This window comes from Lynx canadensis, chromosome A3 (genome assembly GCF_007474595.2).
Source record: "Lynx canadensis isolate LIC74 chromosome A3, mLynCan4.pri.v2, whole genome shotgun sequence".
Lineage (NCBI taxonomy): Eukaryota > Metazoa > Chordata > Mammalia > Carnivora > Felidae > Lynx > Lynx canadensis.
Window position 1 is genome coordinate 110416429 of NC_044305.1, and position 19330 is coordinate 110435758.

Genomic DNA, 19330 nt, shown 5'->3' on the forward strand with positions numbered 1-19330 from the left:
TATAGGTTCTGGCAGAGAATCAGACCCGTTAGTCAGAGAGAGGCTGGAGCCAGGAGGGAGCTTGGGAACCTGGCTGGCTGTACTGTGTACAACCTAGGAAAAACCCTATTTTAAGCCTGAACATCATAAACAATGACTTCATTGATTTCCACCTCAAAATACCCAGATTGGATTCTTCTCAATAACTTTTAAGGAATGCATATTTATAGACAGTATGGCTTCAGAACAAAAAGTTTGGGATAAATCTCATTAAAATAAATTTTGAATGGGTGACTGTCAATAACATATTACATTCATTCATCTTCTTAATAAAACTATGGAAGCAGTTAAGCAACAAGTCAAAAGGCATAAGGGCAATGAAAAACTCATTTGACTTACAATGAAAGAAAATAAGGTGGAGGATATTGTGGTCTAGATTTTTAACTAGTTAATGACTGTCCTAAAGCCTGCATCTAAAAAGATATGAAAAAATACAGAGGCAAAGGGAAGTCTCTGTAAAATCAGGCACATTCGCTGGATATAGCAGAGTGGAGTGTAGAGAAAAAAAAAACTTGTGATCTAGGAGCCATCTTCGTGAGAAATAGCACAACCACGTGGAGGTGTGGACTGGCGGACACAGGACAACACGGGACGCACAGACCTACATCCCAGGCTGGATGGACCCTTTAGCTACAGCTGGTGGGTCCATGTCTCTCACCCAACCATTCTATAATCAACCATTACAGAGAAGAATTTCTGTGCAACATCTCTGAAAGGTTTTGTGTTTGTTTTTAAAATTGACGTGGTTTTCACCAGGCAGATCTCATGGCATCCAAAAATGGCATTCTCTGCTAAACCAAGTTTTAACCAGGTAGTCACAACTTTAAGGAGGGAAGTTCAAAATAATGGTCAGCTAAATGATACCCACGCTAAGGTGGTGCCCAGCGGCTCCTACATCATGGGTCTCCTCCTGGGTCAACTGCCCACTGACAGGAGGAGGAGGAGAGAGCAGCAGAAAGGTAGCAGACTGTGGGAGAACCACCTTGTTAACACACGGAGGCATGAGGAATAACAGATCTCTGTTGTTTTAAGCTACTACTATTGGGGGTGGCTTGTTGTGTGACAACGAGTAATGAAACATATGCACATTGTGTGAATATGTACAATGCTGAAATACGTACATATGTTGGTGAAATATAAATTCATAATCACTGATATTATTTCCTGGACTTTAAAAACAACAGCAAAACACAGTTATCAAAAAACTGCAGTGGAGAGGACAAGGCTTTGGGATCAGAGAAGCTGGGTTGAAGACTCGGACCTGCTCTCATCCTTGTACCAAAGAACACATGACTCTGCACAGCTCACTTGTTCTCTCTGCCTCTGTTTTCTTATCTATAAATTCCTCATGGAATCAGAATGATAAAATGAGAACAACAGAAACGTAAACGCTTTGTAAACAGTAAGGCACATTACACAGTTAAGCTGTCCTTGGAATCGCCACCTTCATGCTACTTCAATACTTAGTCCTTCCCCATAAAGATATCATCTGGATCAACGTATCAGACGTAACCTCCTCTGCTACAAGACTCCTTTTGCGGGCAGGCATTTGCACGCACACATGCACACGCAGGGCCTTCCAAGAACCACAGGTGTCATAAGCCCTGTGGACAGGGCTGTTTTTCCTTTCTGCCATCATCCAGTGTTTAGGCCCGTGGCCACTAACCCTCCTTCCTTTCACCGTCTCCTGAAAGGTGTGATGAGCTCACATCACATTCCAGGGCCAAGAGAAGAGAAAAGGTGAGAAAAAAAATTGGCAGGGTGCTTGGAAACCTAAAACCTAGCTGAGGAAAGAAGAATTAAAAATGGTTAAGAGTTCACTGTATTGCAAGCAAGAATGACGTCAGAATGGGATGAAGTTCAGGAAAAGACAGCCAAAGAGGGTGGAAACGAAGGATGGGCCATTAAGAAAAAGCAAAGATGCAGCAAGTAAAGAAGGAAGGACCTGTCTGTAGAAAGGGCAGGGGTAAGGTGGGAAAACCAGCACTCATCGGGAACAGAAAAGAGATATCCACGCATGAAGAGACTATCTAGAGGGTAGAGTCTGTCACTTGTAAGAGCTCAAGTTATGCTTGACAAACAGATGAATAGCTGAAAAAAATAAAACAAAAAGTCACAAATTGCACAAGGACTCACACCGAAATAGGGCGGTGAGGGGCTGGAATGGGTGAGAGTCTCACTGGGAATGGGAGTTCCATTTGGATGAGAACAACGGAGAGAGGAATTTGTTCTTTAAGGCAAGGGGGACAAAGTCCACAAGCTCCTCTCCTCGTTGCTGAAAGTCCAAGACATCTTTACAAAAGAGGGGTCATTAAGGTAAATCTCTACTGCCAACATTTCTGATACCTTCACCCTAACTGTAAAGGGCTTTCCCCCGGAAATCTCCACATCGCTGGTTTTGGTCCAAAATGGCTCTAAGTTCTTAATAATGCTCTTTATAAATAAGCGGTAAAGACCAAATAGTTACAACCTAATTTTATGTATTCTAAAATGGTCTTCTGTGTATCTCAACATCATACTCTGAAAAACATAAATCACACAAAAGAATACAGTCATGTAGTTTTTTTTCTCTTGAAATACTCCTGCTATGACTCATGGTAGGCTCTCTTCTTTTTATTTCCATTTTCACATGATTGTTTGGCTTTTTATTCTCTTGCCAAAGTAGGACCTATCATCCTCCTTCGTAAGCGGGAACCCACTTAATATGCTAAACTAGGTTTTAACCACGGTCTGAGTGCATTCTGCATTTACCGATTCATTCAGTATGAATGCATATACAGAGGAAAAGAAAGAAGACACAATTCCTGACCTCTAGAAACGTCCTTTAGTTGGTGAGACAAGACTATGCGTGTAGCAGTGAAATAACAATGCAGGGAAATATGCGATTAGTTGGCAACACAGAAAAGAACACGTTAGGAGCTCCCAGGGCGTAGGATGGGTGTTGGTTGAAGCATGAAGACCTTTTGGATAAAGTGCAATTTAATTGGAGTCCTGCAGTGTGAACAATATTAGAAAAGGTGGAAGGGAGAGATAAAGGGTTTGAGAGGTGACCTTGGTGCTTAGAATGCAGAATTTCTGCAGTATGGAGAAGTGGGCCATAAAGAAGGGGCTTGGGGAAAAGTGCAAGGTTTTTAAAGTGAGCCGGGGAGTAGTATTTATCACCCAACAGTGGGAGGGTAACAAGAAACTAAAAATACTCATGCTTTCTTCTTCAAGAAAGAAATCAACATGGCTTAGCGTGGGCCTGCTCATTCATTCGTTCATGCATTCACCTATCAACAAACGTAGGTTGACACATTACAATTCCTATACTAGTACTAGAGGCTATAAAATATTCCCTTGAGAATCACACAGAGAAGGGAAAAAAGAAAAAAAAAAATCAATGATATCAATGTATCATAGAAAGTGCTTCAAGAGACACATGGGAATTAAATTACAAGTGAGCAGAGGAGGGCACCTAAGTCATCCTCAGGGCTGAAGACTTCAAACACTTCAAAGAGAAGGAAATGCAGTCCCGAAAGGGGAGCAGAAACTGTAGGAGGGGAAGGTGCTCAGGGAAGCCAGCTGTCGGCACTGGCATGAGCATCAGCTGGGCATGGGCAAGTGAGGAGAGGGGTCTCATCCAGGCGGGAACACAGGATGTACGCGGACAAGGGGCGGGGAGTACCATGGGTCAACGACCATCTCAAATACAGAAACTAAAGGGCTGTGAGAACTTATCCCTCCCCCGCAAATAATTTACAGCGGGATTTTGATTTTTTTTTTTTTTCAACGTTTATTTATTTTTGGGACAGAGAGAGACAGAGCATGAACGGGGGAGGGGCAGAGAGAGAGGGAGACACAGAATCGGAAACAGGCTCCAGGCTCCGAGCCGTCAGCCCAGAGCCTGACGCGGGGCTCGAACTCGCGGACCGCGACATCGTGACCTGGCTGAAGTCGGACGCTTAACCGACTGCGCCACCCAGGCGCCCCATTTACAGCGGGATTTTGAATGACTTCCGTCTCTGTTTTCAATTTCTTCATTAGAGGCACCTTTAACTGACTGACCATTCTTTGAGCCCTGGATGCCAAAGTCAAATTTACATCAACACAATAATAAGCATCCTAAGGTTTATGTTTGTAAGACTCACAGAAGCTTAGAGATAAAACAGAAGACATCTAGCTCAACCTCCTTTCCAGTGTAACATTTCTTCTAAGCATTCCTGGCAGGTGGCCATCCAGACGGAAAGAAATCTACAGCTCTGGGGAGCTGAGGAAGCAGCCCAATTCATCACTGTATGTCATTAGTTGTGAGAAAATTTTTTCCTTAAACTGAGATTAAGTATGTCTTTTACCCACTTCGACCCCCTGGAGGGGCTGAAAATTCGCCTACTGTGCCTCCTACGTGCATATGGTGCCATGTTACGTTTATAACAGTGACTTGAGAATTGTCCCTCTTCTTCACTGAAGGACTTGTTAATTAACAACTGGCTTAGTTTTGATTAATTAGGTTCTCTAATATAATGTGCTACCTTCCTTTTCGTGAAGACCTTGAAGGGACATCTGTTACCGTTAATGACGCTCCCCGTTCCTCCATTACGGATTGGTAATACCTCACGTTTGCACAATGTTTTACCCCTTTCCAAGTATCTTCACATACATTATCACACTGTAATGTCCTCAGAGGGGGCTACACACTGTGAGTACGTGAATCGTTGTTATCTGCTTTATGATACCGTACAATGGATACAATAAGGGGTGTAACATGTGTCTGAGAGGTTCCTAGAGCTTCTGACAGGGCAAAGGTTAGGGAAAAACTAATGTCATTTTAAGAGAAGAAAAGAAATTATCAGAACACACTCTGGATGTCTACTCCAATTATGGACTACAAATCACTGGCACTTACCTACAGACCATATATATTATGTTGACAGGGCCATTTGGAAAATCAAAATGACTCCTCAACAGACACACATGGGAAGTGCTGGCACTGGACAGGGCAGATGGACAGTTTAGAAAGGGAGCTAAGAAGGCCCGTTTCAACTGTGGATATTAAATGCAGAGCACAGGAGAAAGAAACGAGTTGACTTGGTCAAAATGATGCCTTAGTGGCCTGGGAAAGATGGAGGAGAGGTCATGGCAGGGAAGAGGGGAGGGCGTCTCAGCAGGGGAAACGGAACAGAAACCCCATGTTTCTGAGCACGGTCTCCCCCAAAGTCAGGTACGAAGGGCCGGCTCCACGGTGGTTCTCTGAAGACTGTCTAGGACCCGACCTGGAGACCCTCAAGTTCTGGAGTGAGCCTGGTCCTGGAGGGCTGAGTGGATGTCCTGCTACTATGACTAAAATGACAGGAATTTTTTTCCCCATCAAGGCAAAGAGGGCTGGCTTGTTCCTCCAGAAAAGCATCAGCAGAATTTAGACTCCTCTCTGCCTCAGCAATTAGCAGGTCCGGGTCGATGCGTGATGGCAAACGTAAAGGATTCCGTGGGAGCAGCTCCACGAGGTCTGCTGTGTTTCATCCCATTGGACACAACAGTTAAGAACCGGAAGACTCACTGCGAAGGGTCAAGTGACGTGCCCGCTCTGATCAACACCCCGCTGCCTCCCTGGCTGCGTGCTGAGGGACCCATATGCCCATGCAGTTCCCAACCTGCCAAAGTGCACAGGCACCCGGAAGGGAAGAACCTGTAAGGGTTAGTGACTTGACCTGATGACATCTGGCTTTGACCCAAGGAATGAGACGTGTAAATACCAAGTCACAGGAATAGTCAGGATTTCTCCTCAGAAACAGGAGCGTGTTAGGTTTCCCTGATAACCTGGGGAGAGCAGAGTGCGTGCCTGAAACTGTGCCTTCAGTGATGCTAACACACGAGACAGCGGAGAAGAGCTGACCAACTGATGACGGACCAACCTTGTCGGCAGGGTGCAGCAACCGTCCGCTGTGAGTCTGACTTGAGTTTCGTAGCTGTCCAGAGGGCACACGGCCTGCTGCACGGAGGGGCACTCCACGGTGCTGCAGTCCACGCTGAAAACTGGAAGGGGCAAACAGAGGCACCATTTACTGTTACGTTTACTTGCACTGGGAGTCCCTGAAACGAAACACTGGCTCTTCACAAATGTGTGCGGTTTCCTTGTTCCCCAGAACCCTCTCGTTGCACTGACATTTTCATTTCGGTCCACGTTAGAGAGTGGCAGTAGGGCCCGTATCTGCGCCAGGAAAGCAGGGGATAAGACCTCTAAAAGTTAGGATGAAGACACAGAGAGAGAGGGAAGCCAGTGCTGGTTATGTGGATGGTGAGGGTCAGCCAGACGCGTTTCTGGCACAACACTGCAAGAGATGGACAAGGGATTGTTTTGCTTGAGGCTTTTATCCAGCAGTTAAGACCAAAAAAAAAAAAAAAAAAAGTCTGACCAATGGTTAGAGACTTGCAAAAAAGAAATCACTATAGTTTAGACCTGTTCACAGAGTGTATTAGAAATGCACAAGAACAAGGATGTTAGAAATACTGCGAAGCAATAGGTAGCTGGGACAGGACAACAAATCAAATGCAGCAAAGAAGGTGAGCAAACAGTCTGAGACCTAGCACATGCTCTAAAGCCAGCAGACGGATGGCAGGGAACCGGCAAGGAGAAAGACTAGGGCTGAGATTTTCATTCTAACGCATGTGGTGGTTGGATGCATATTTACATATGCATCTTTCTGTTTACATATGATGACTGTTTTTAAAGGTGATAAAGCGATAGGTCTACCAAGGAAGGCTCTGACCTTCTTCTCTGGGGGAATGGAGCACAGAGCTACAGCATCATAAATTCTCACCCCACTTCCCGCGTCAAGCAGACTTTGAAGGAAAAGAGAGAAAAGAAAAAAGATGGTCCCTATCGGCAGGTGCGTGTGCACCAGCGAGTTGTCACCCTGCCCCTCTGACTAGGAGGTCAGCAGTGAGAGTGGCAGGCGTGCAGGGTGCCGGCAACAAAGCCCATCTTCCCTGGGAGGCCGGCAGCGGTGGCAGCAGAGGGGCCTGCGACCCTGGGCTGCAGAGAAGCGAGGTCGCCGATGCGACGCCCGCGCGTACCTGGTTTGCACTCATACAGGTCACAACACTCTCCCGGCTTCCCTGAGGCCTTGGACACTAGTATGTTCAGGTATCCCGGCTGGCAGACTTTGCGCAGACAGCCCGCAGGGTCGCACACGCAGCGGCTGGGTAAGGGGCAGCACTCCCCGGGGGGAGCATAGCCCTCGATCAGAACGGAATCTTCAGGACAACGTGGAGAGAACTGGACTTCACAGCGGGCCTTGGAGCAATCTGGCTTCTCTTCTAAATGGGAGAGAAAGAATTTAGCACGTGCCCGGGGGGCAGTGTGGGGCGCTGTTGTCAGACTCAGGGGCAGTCCTGAGGATCTATTCATGGACCGAAGAGGAGGGGAGAGAAAGAAACCAGTGAAACTGTCACACTCTGCTCAGCCGGCCATGAAAATCTCCCCTGAGATCTGCTCATGACACGGCGGGGGGAGCACGGTGGCCTTCTCCACCTCCCCGCTCACTTGTGCTGAAAAATCCACGTTCCATGTGCCAACCAAAATCAAGAGTGGCACGGGAAGGTGCTTACGTGGGGTGCACGATCTGGGAAGAGGACATCATCACTTACTGACCGAAAGACCTTTGAACTTAAAAGGAGTTTTAAGGCCTGCTCTTCAAAAACAGCATACGTTTAAAACCCCAAAATAGACCCACAAACAAATCCTGGCTACTTCAGGGACTGGACACAAAGGTATGTGATTATCAACACGAAAGAACTCTCTCTCTGAGCCCTGAATTTTGAAGAGATGAACTTATTTAAGACCACAGGATTCTATGACATGGAAGCTTCACAAGATGGAGAAGGAGCTAAATTGCCATGTAATTTCCCTAAACACCATCCGGCGTGTCTACCTCTAGCAGAGATCAAATGCCCCTCTCTCCTTCCTCAGGCATTATGTACTGACCACTGCTGCGCCTCCATTTTAAAAGAAAAGAAAACTAAATCGAACAAAGCCCTAGCTTCTGGAGCCCCAGTCCACAGCTGAGTCTCTGGGTTTAAACTTTTAAGAAACCTACACCAACATTATGTCCTTCAGGAAAAGGCTGAAACAAACCCAAGGCACGTCATCATAGCCCCGTGATCTCTTGGGCGAGGGGGGGAAGGGGGGACGGAATTCAGAAAATGTTGGGTGAAAATGACGCCATGTGGTATTGGGGTACATTATCATTAGCTCCGTGTTTTCTACAGTAAAACCCATCCAGAATCACAAAGCACGGTCAGATCCAGGTCACCTAGTTTAGTCTTCTGAACTAAAAATTAAGTTCAACTGATGCACGTGTGGTCAGCGGTAAAAGTAAAACACGAATCCAGGTGTCCTCACTTCCAGGTCGTTCATCTCTTCGTGTTACACAAGTATAGCTCTATTTCCAAAACCAAGTGCTCCTCAGGTCACTCCTACCTTGATGGCTGTATCTTTCATTTCACTGACCATCTTCCTTGTCTACTTGCTGTTTAATCAAAACGCCCGATGAAAGAGCCTTCCTACTCACAGGTGTAGTAAATTCATTAAAAAATATTTACAGAGCACCTGCTGTTCTAGCAGCTTGAGCTGTGCTGTAAGGAGAACAGGCATAGATTCCTGCCCTCATATAGTTTACAGCACAGCAGAGGGTGACAAAAAATAAACACTAAACATCATAAATAAGCAAAGTGTGTCGTAGTGGAGGGTGCTAAGTGCTATGGAGAAAAAAATGGAACAGAGCAAGGGGGAATCAGAGCGATTGGAGGGGCGGCGGTTATAATCTGGTCAGAACAGGCATCACTGAGAAACCAATGTTTGAACCAAGACTTAAAAGAGGGAGAGAGAGGGCCATGGAGATATCTAGGAGAAGAGCATTCCAGTGGCAGGAACAGCTCATACCATCCTGCATGTCCCAGGAGGGGTGGGGAGGCCAGCGTGGCTGCAGTAGGCTGATGGAGAATGCATATATCCTATTTTCCTATGGTAACCCCAAGCAACTGCCCGGAGAAGAGAACACAAGAGGAACTCCAGTCTTGGATACCCATCAGTGTGGACAAAACAAATCATTAAGCTCTTAGGGGAGGAGAAAGTGAATCTTGACAGCATGGGGATTGATGGAGATGGAGTTGGTTAAGTACGTCCCGTGGATGACTTCTCAGGCAAACACAAACACACTGTGTCCAATCATACCACGAGCTCTGTGACTTTAACTGCAATAACACTTCATTCCTCCTCTTGTGAATGTGCTGCGATGAACTTATTCTGTGTCACATTCTATTCCATTCTTCTCCTGAGAAATACTTGTTATGTACAATCAGACTTTCCAAATATATGCTTCAATAAAACACGCTTTCATTATAACCCAACATATTAGATCTTCCTGGTTATTCTGCTCTTTATGCTTCACAGTCTCAATGTTGTCACCTACTTATGTGCTTTGCAGTTCAAGCCTTGAGAGATTTATTTACTTCTTAGAAACTGCCTTTGTGGGGCGCCTGGGTGGCTCAGTCATCCAACTCTTGACTTTGGTTCAGATCATGATCTCACAGTTTGTGGGTTTGAGCTCAACGTCAGGTTCTGCCTTGACAGTGCAGAGCCTGCTTGGGATTCTCTCTCTCTCTCCTTTCTCTCTGCCCCTCCCCTGCTCTCTCTCAAAATAAATAAACTTAAAAAACAAAAAAAAAAAGAACTGCCCTTGTAATACAAATGCCTTTGTAATACAAAATGTAGGTTATCACAGACACTGTTTGAACCACTATCCAAAGGGATTTAGGAATGTTAAAAATGAGGGTTTTTAAATCTTATTAAGTACTTTTTCAACTTTTCTCAAGATGACCATATTGGCTTTCCCTGTGATTTATTATATAATCAATTAGCAGATTTAAAATCATCATTGTTTTCTTAGATTAACTGTATTGTTTCATTCTCTTGCCAGAGAATGTAGGCTGTACTACTTCGGTACTATTTTCTACTTCTGTTCATTTCTTGAGAGACAGAGAGAGAGGGAGAGAGAGAGAGAGAGTTGGCAAATATGTGTATAAATATGGCCTAAGGTCATCTTTAAAATACATGGCTATTTGAAAAAAACATGTATTTTCCCTTTACTAGATGTAAACTTGCAAATCTATCCAATCAGGCTTAATTATGACATTCAGACCACTTCTAGCTCACATTTTTTAACTAATTTCCAAGAAGGATCTATTAAAATCATCCACTATGAACCAGCAACTTCTTGTATTGCTATCAGTTTTTTACTTTAATTTTTTAAGCTTGTGTTCTTAACTCCATGACTAGTAGGCATAAGATTCAAGCCTATGATACTGACTTGGCAAGTTGTAAAATGATGCTTTTAAAGAATCTAGATTTCTAAGATTTGTATCTTTCTTTTCATCTTGTAATTGCTAACATTCTTAGCTTTTCTCTTCTTTTAACCCTCCATTCAGGTCTTGATGGATTATCCAGTATCGTTACTCACTAGCACCTTCCTCCAATCAGTCATCACCTGGGTACCCAACCATGGTTACCATGGCATCAGGAAGTGTCTTTCTGATACTTTCTTTTCCGACCCATTTCTAAATTAATTCTTCTAAGAGATTTCATTTATTCATCTACGTCTCCATTCCATCTCTCTTCCATGAAAAAAATAAGGAGAAAACTATAGCCACACCTGTATTTCCCATTCATTTAGAAGGTTTTTCTGATATTACCTCTGAATTTTAAATTTCATCCATTTGAAAAGAAGCCTCTTCTGACTCTTTCCCTACAGTGTCTAACAAATCTATATATAATAGTTAAGTTAATTAACAAGGTTTCAGTCTGGTTGCCTTGGCAACACTTTGCAACTGGCATCTAAAAAAAAAAAAAAAAAAAAAAAAAGAACAAAAACTGCCCCAGATACAGAAAGATTAAAGTGACAGAATCACTTGTAACAGAGGAGGTTATGGAGAGAAAATAAGCTTCTTTCATCATATTAATTATCTTCTTGTAAGAGGTTAGCCCTTAAAATATTGACAGGGTCACCCAGTATTAGAACGATTTTACAATGATAATGAAAAGTGCGTCTCAATCTAAGTCACTTTAACCCGTGTGACCACATGCTGGCCAGTTGTAGATCTTCTCCAGGTTCCTATATCAACAAGGAAAGTGCAATCATGATCTACAAGTAGCAATCGCAGTCGAGAGTTTTCTACTTAAACACAGATTTAAATCTTTTTTTTTTTTTTTTTAACGTTATTTATTTTTGAGACAGAGAGAGACAGAGCATGAACAGGGGAGGAGCAGAGAGAGAGGGAGACACAGAATCGGAAACAGGCTCCAGGCTCCGAGCTGTCAGCACAGAGCCCGATGCGGGGCTCGAACTCACAGACCGTGAGATCATGACCTGAGCCGAAGTCGGACGCTTAACCGACCGAGCCACCCAGGCGCCCCTTAAACACAGATTTAAATAAAACCAAAGCCGAAACGAAAACTACTAGATGGGAAGGGAAAAAAGAGAAGAGAAAATGATATTGCCAGATTCTCACTATATCTGATTTTCTGCAGAGTCCCACACATCTGACACGAAAACTTTCTTCCTCTTTCAAAATCTCTGGAGATGGTCACTTAAAATGCTGCACACTTGTTAATGGAAAACAGGCAGCATGAAATGGACTACTGAAATTTAGACCAGTAACTAACTACAAAATCAACGCTGCTGGGTGTTCGGTCATTTTCCTGAAATCTATCCTGATTCTCACACACAACACAAATGCACACAGGCAGCACACGGTCATGAGACACAATCCTTGGGAGTTCCAACCACAGAGACGTTTCACGAGACCCCCAGGTGTGGACTGGACTTGATATCACAGAATTTAGCAGGTAGAGCAGGGAGCAAAGAGGGGAAGATTCTGGGACTTCCACCTCACTCTGGTAGTCCCCCCTCCCTTATAATCTCAAGTCCTAGAGTAGCTGTGGCATCACTGAAGCCATCACAGGGGCCACCTGGCCGTCCTGGCAGGCAAATCTCCTCATGAGAGGAGATTTGGTTTTGGAGGCTATGCCACTTGAGGTGGTACAGGTGAGGTGAAGTCGGAGAAATCTTCTCTAATCCTTCTCTGATTCATCCGACAAACATTTACTGAATGACTTCCATGTGCCGAGGGTTCTGGGCACAGAATTTAGAGCATAAAAGGAATAAAACAAAGTCCTTGCCCTCCTGGATTCAGAATTCTGGAGTGAGACAATAAACAAAGAGCTACACACCATGGTGCCTGCGGGGCGATAAATGCCCTGAAGTAGAATCAGCAACGTGGGTGTACCCGCTGGGTGAGGGCACCTGCACAGAGACCTGAATGAACGATAGAAGGCACACAAACAGCAGGGCAGGATGTCTCAGATGGAGGGACCAGCAAGGATGAAGGTGCTAAGGCAAGAGCAAGCCTACCCTCCAAAAAGAAAAGTATACCTCACAGTTATGAAGAAGAAATCTAAACTAGTGTAACTCCCAGCTAGAAAATACCAATAAAGACTTACAGGAAAAATATTTTGACATATAATGTTTCTCATTAAGGATTCAGTTCTCACGACTGTGCTAGGGAAATGAAGGCAATCTTTATCAGTGGGGTACCTTCTATGCATAACGCACCATGCCTCTCCTTTTCTCCTCCATTGGGAAAAGAGGACATTTTCCTTTCTACTTGGTAGATGAGGAACTAGGCACAGAGAGGTTAAGAAACTTGGCTAAGGTCACAAAGCAAGTGGCACAGCTTCCAAAGCCGACAATCTTCTCACTGGTCCACAATACCAAAAGCAAAAGGAACTTGAACTTTCCTCATTGGCTTTTCTGGTATTTGTATATTTCGTCAATGGCTATGGTTTCACTCACACACAGAATGCAAAATTAATTGGCAAAGATAAAGAAAGAGGTGCAGGGTCGTTGGTACTGTCCTCAACACTTTCTGGCTGGCCAGCCTCCCAAACTCATTTGCTCCTACAGACATCACATGATAAAAGGTAGAGGTTTTGGTTTGTTTTTTTATCCAGTATTATTTTGTTCTGAAAACTTCTATTACAAACGTAAGCCACGTCATCCCTATATTTTTAAATTTAGAGACTGACTCCTTTAAAGTTACACTGTGAATTCTCTTCATTCACATTCCACGATTTTATCATAACCTTTTTTGGCAAGCTTCGCGGTGAAGACTCGTTCCACACAATCATAACCCTGAGGGGAAAAAATTAGGCTTGTTGATACAGTCCCAGAAATGTTTCATATTTCGGCTTGTTCGGAAACACCAGCTGTACTTTCCCAGCACTTTCTTTTACTCTGAATTTAGGATTTAACAGTGAGGGAATCTACATATGACCTTCTCTTGGCAGTTTGTTAAAAGTGCCATACTACATTGTTTTCATTACCTAATAAAGTTAGTTTGCATCCCAGAATATAAATTAGCCAGATATAAAGAAAAAAAATGAAATGATCTGTAAAGCTGCAACATAAGATACTTTAGTGCTTCTCATGCTGGCTGTCCATTACAATCACTTATCAAGCTTTTAAGACTACCACTGTCTAGAGAGGGAGGGAGGCAAACCATAAGAGACTCTTAAACACAGAAAACAATCTGAGGGTTGATGATGGGGGTGAGGGAGAAGGGAAAATGGGTGATGGGCATTGAGAAGGGCACTTGTTGGAATGAGGGCTGGGTGTTGTATGTAAGCAATGAACCACGGAAATCTACCCCAAAACCAAACTTTACACACTGTATATTAGCCGACTTGACAATAAATTCTATTAAAAAAAAATATATATATATATCTCAAAGAAAAATCCTATAAAAAATAAGCAAATAAAAATCACCTAGGTGATAAGGCCTCTGGAGTTCCTGCATACTTTATCACATCATACATATGCATGGAAACATTCAGTGCTTTAATTTCTAAGGAAATAAAATGAACTTCAATCTCCTAAGAAAAAAAATAAAGAATAATGAAAAAATTTTTTCTGCACCAAAATACCCTTCCAACTGATGCCTGAAATTCCCTAAATAAAGATTTATTGGCATTTAGTGAAAATTTTCCAGAAATGCAAATGTCTCTTTGTAGATAATAAAATCTGTACTTTGGATGAAAAAGAAAAAAAAAAAAAAAGAATACCACTGTCTAGATGCCACCTTAAATCAATTAAATCAGAATTTCTGGGGGAGAAGCCTGGGAATTAATATTTATTTTAATAGCTCCCTGGGTGATTCTATTGTGTGATTAGAGCTGAGAATTACCGTGTTACTCCTCCAAGCAAACCAGGAATCTTTACAATGAAGTTCCTTACTGACAACAGAGCTTTGCAAAGGGTATATTCAAACATCCTGTCAAACGGCAGCTGGCCAGATGCCAAAGAAGCACTGAGCCCTCCAGATCTCTGCCTGCCCCAAATGGTCCAAACCAGATGCTGAGCCCCATGGTACCTCTAGGACTCTCCCGGCCCACACATCTTTTCAATGTAGGATATTACTGAATTGGGTTGAAAATAACGCTTTACATTAGAGCTCTGCTACTCAAAGGGTGGCCTCCCTGGACCACCAGCATCGGCATCGGCATCACTTGGGAGCTTGTTAGGGCTGTACAGTCTCAGACACCTGGGCCAGACCTACTGAATCTGCACTTCAGCAAGATCTCCAGGTGATTCTGTGGTCTTGAGTATGGTTCTCAAACAGTGGGCCATGGACAAGCACTTCATCATCTCCTGGGAATAGGCTAGAAATGCAAATTCTAAGGCCCATATCAGGCCTACAGAATTAGAAACTGGGAGTGCGGCCCAGCAATCTCGCTGAACAAACCCTCCATGGAATTCTCATGCAGTGGTGGTATGAGAACCACAGGGCTGGAATAATGATTCTCAACCCTGGCTGCACACAAGAACCGCTGGGGAGCTTGAACAATCTAGAAGCTCAAGAATACACCCGCTTTAATTCTCAGGAACTCTGAATCAACGAGTTCTCCAGAGTCTTCTTGGAAGAGGTCAGAGCTCCCTGGGAGGCATGAAAATAGCTGAGAGAGGGGTAGAGGGTAGGGAGTGGGAGAGTCAGATCCCAAACATGGCCTACGTACATCCTACTGAATGTTAAATCACAGTTTACCAAAGTTTATTAGAATTTTGAGTCCAGGGACGTTTTATTTCATCATCCATTAGTTCACACCACGAACACGTATTCAATTTACTCCCAGAGGGATTTGCCATTCATATAATTAAATTTAGATATTTGTACACAGTAACAAACTTGCAAAATGTAACAAGGATTTTATTTTTAAAAACCGGCAATAAAATAAAGCCTCAGAGGATGGTTTGGATAAGTGTACAAAGAAAATGGAAGATTTCTTTCAAAAAGACTAATTTTGCCTAACAAACTACTCTGAGTCCCTGGTTCCCTTTTTTGCCGTAAACACAAGCCCCCAGAAAAGGAAGGAAAATTACTAGAGAATGGGAAAATGACTAATGAGGAGAACTTAAATTAACTAGATTTGTGCAGTCAGTTCAGCAACATCTTAAGAGGAATCTTCATAACAGTTTGAAAATGTCACAGAGGCATAAACCTTAGAAATGAAGAACTCCCCAGGGTGGTGTTGAAGCGGAAGGCAATGTCCATTACAGAAAACAAAGCCTCTATTTTGCTGAGTGATCCACATTGGATGGGTTGCTTTCTGCACTTCAAGTTTTCCTCCACTGAGGAAGGGGATGCTGTAAAACCAGGCTCTTTTTGTGAAATCAGGATCTGGACTTGAAAGGTGCGGCACATCTGGAAATGGGGGGCTGGCCGTGTGGGTGTCTCTGTGGACATCCTTCAGCCAGGCCTTCTGTGAGCCCGTCCTCTGCAAGCAGGGCCTCCGGGAGGACCAGCAGTAACTGCTGAATTAGAGGAGGAACCAGTCCTCCTTTTAAAACCCCAGTATTTGTTAACCACGTAGAGTTTTAGAAGTACAGTGGAAGAAATGAGATCTTACGAGACTTGAAGAAGGAAGGAACAGAAAACCAAGGGCATTGTCAGCAATTCTGTCAATAAAATCCCGAGTCCAGAGGTGGTATATGGATTTCAAAAGTCTTGAGGACTCCAAAGAATACTATGTGCTGATCGGAGGTCTTCAGAAGTTCCTGAAAGCGACTGTACTTATGTGATTAAAATGATAGATCAAGAATAAGGAGGGCGCAGACCAGCATGGAAAAAGGACGGGCGGAAGGCACCGCAGGACGCTGCTGTTGTTCAGTCTTTGCTGACAACAGCAGCCGCAAAGGAACAACAGCGGGCTATTTAGCTGTTCAACTGGTAGTTCTCATGAGGGTTTGCACATTCTGGCGGGGGCGGGGGGTTGGGGGACACAAAAACTGTGTGGCTAAAAATATGGAAGTAGATTTTTGAAAAAATTATCTTGGCCATTTATTTCTTCTTTCTCTTCCTCCTTTCTTTTTTTAATTTCTGTTTTACTTAAGACAAAATACTTGTTTGTACCAGTGGCTCGTCATTTAACAGAGGCTTCTTTTCAGCTACCTTTCTCTCTCTCTTGCATACATGGGAGTCAGTATACCTACTGGCTTACTACCAAGATTTGAGAGCCAGAAAAAAGTACGTTCAAATCTTGGCTCCTCTGAAACTATCTGTGTGATCTTGGACACGTTTCCTGACACTTCTCTGTGTCCAAGTTTCCTCGGGGTTGTTGTAAGAGTTAAGCGAGGTAATATATATTGCAAGCAGCCCTTTGCCTGGCGCATCCAAGTGTCCAGAAGAGAAGAGCTCTTATCACCATCATCAATTATTACAAAAAGTCTAGGCTTTGAGTCAGACTAACTTAACAATACTCAGTACAGTATACTCATGTGTTAAATGGGGCATCAAAATGCTTACCCTACAAGACTGTTTTGGAGATGAAAACAAAATGTATGCATTCGCTCCTATTGTATAAATATATAATATTTATAAAAGCTATATAAATATAAAAGAATATTTCATATTAAACATATATGTGCACACGTACATCAACACATACATATACACACGCAAAGCATTATCCTAGGTGCTAATATTAGCTCACTCCTCCTCTCTGTTTTAAAACTAATGCCCAACACAGTGCCTAGGACACAGATGTGATCATTATATGTCTGCTATTACTGACAAAGGTGAAGCTGATTATGAAACACATACACACACCATATATCCTCACATACACACATCTCTTAGCGTGCTCCCTACAGAGTCATCTTAGCATGCTAGAAGTTTGACTCAAGTGCTGCTTCTCTGTCAACTTCCACTACTTTCTTTATTGATTTCTTAAAAAAAAAAAAAAGGCCACTTTTTTGAGAGAACAGTCTCTGCTCTGTCTGGAGAGCAGGAAGGAAGCTGCCTTATAGAGGTAGTTTTCCCTGGAGATTTTTCCCTAGCTATTTCTGCATTCAAGATGTGCTGATGGGACTGGCTCACAAAGTTAGCAAATTGACAAGATGGAATATAATGTTAAAGACTGCCTCCCCAAAACAGACACACAGAGGCCTCCTGACATTTATACCTACACCATTAAAGGCCCTCCCCAGTAAGAAAGTGCTTCCTCCTTGCAGACCACCTCTGGTGGTCAGCGTCTCTCAGAACAGCCTCATTCCCTTCCTACAACTCTTCCTCTGAAGGCCTCTCCACCCTCCTGACCATTCCTTCCTAATCAGCCTTGTGCTGGGCCAAGCCCCTGAAAGGGCCCCACGTTTCTATGCCGTCTTTGTATTCTTTGTGTACCCGCGGCATAAACCCTCATCTACCACGACCGCCAAGAGGGCACCCAGAGACTACAAATATGTGAGCTGCAGCTGAGCAAAGGGACGTGTTTACTTTCCATCCGGAACGACAACTTGACCTGCAGCAAAAACAAAAATACTGCGATGTGTATTTTTTCCCAGAAATGATAATTATAGTACTCCAAACATTTTTCAAACTTCAACTACCAAAATGGAAAAGGCATTCAAAAAATAATTTATTAAATAGCTTATATTCTTGGTAGCCCTTACATGGAAATTCTACTTCCCCCCTCCCCCCTTCATAGCAATTAAAGCGTTTGGCTCCTGGCTCAAAACCCTCCTCCAGAGCAAGGTGAGGTTCAACCTGCCGACCTGCCAGGTAGGTGGTTGAAGCGCTATCCTTATTCATCATAGTCTGGGTTTATAGCACCTTTTCCACCCCAAAATACCAGCGATTTAAGAATTGCAGTGACACAAAGGCAATTCTGCACATCTGGCTGATGAAACGCCTGAACCAAGAAGCAGAGGCCAGAGGGGCTCCAGGTACCAAACACAGGAGTATAGTATTTAGACCCTTCTCAGGAGCATGATGCGAACCCCGGCTTACTCTCACTCCTCTCTCTGAAGAATGTGCTTCTTCAATTCATTCCCCACCTGGTCGTTTTCCTCTAGCCAAAGTTCTTCTAGACTCCTTACTCCCATCGGGAAATGGCCCTTGTAACTACCGCTCTCAGGCTTTCCAACATTCTTTTGAAGTGGTTCTCACTTGAGTGTGTTAGACGGCTTTTTAAAGCATGGACTGTGAACCTCGCTTCCAGAGTCGCTGATTTAGTTGGTCTGGGTTGAAGCCTCAGAACATGCATTGCTAACAGATTCACAGGTTACTGATGCTGCTGTCCAGGCACCATGATTTGAGAACTGCTGCTTTAAACCATGTCTATTTGAAAATTTTTAACTCTCGTAAGCTCTATCATCATCTCTCCTCCTCCCAGGCAAAGCTGCTTCTCTCTCTCTGTAGATATGTACTAGAGCTGGTATTCGATGTAAAAGGACAGTACTGTGCTTGACGACCTGACAGGCCTAAACTCATCCTCTTCTACACTAAATAGCAGCCCACAGGGAGCTACCATCTCAGACCTGAGATAAAATTCAGAGAGGAGCTCATGGAGAGAACAGGCGCACATTCAGACCACTATATTAGATTTGCATGGAGAGGTCAGGGCTGTTGCCAGTGAACAGCTGGGGCTGCTCCCACATTTCAGGGGTATAGCATACTTCCAAACATTTTCAAATGCAGCAAAGGACATAATGACACCATAAATCAGTCTAACCAGAATGAATTAAAGGGGGCAAAGTAGTTAGTATATGATGAACCAACTCTCACAAATTCACGCTCTAATAATTGGGAATTTGTAATAATTTGGAATCAGAGTGTTATGAAATTTAACTTTAACTTAATGTGTGATGGGGACTAGACTCTACACAAAGTCACTAGGGACCTAAATTCCTTTCATTTATTCGCT

General features: G+C 43.5%; 1 protein-coding gene across 1 annotated transcript in view; it reads right to left on the reverse strand.

The window, feature by feature from the left end:
• The window catches only part of CRIM1 (cysteine rich transmembrane BMP regulator 1), a 192260-nt gene that overhangs the window by 98064 nt on the left and 74866 nt on the right, over positions 1 to 19330 (reverse strand). The window contains exons 3-4 of the mRNA XM_030311318.1: positions 7093 to 7335; positions 5931 to 6051 (exon numbers count right to left, since the gene is read on the reverse strand). Of these exons, the coding sequence (XP_030167178.1) occupies positions 5931 to 6051; positions 7093 to 7335 (364 nt within the window). The remainder of the gene's footprint in view (positions 1 to 5930; positions 6052 to 7092; positions 7336 to 19330) is intronic.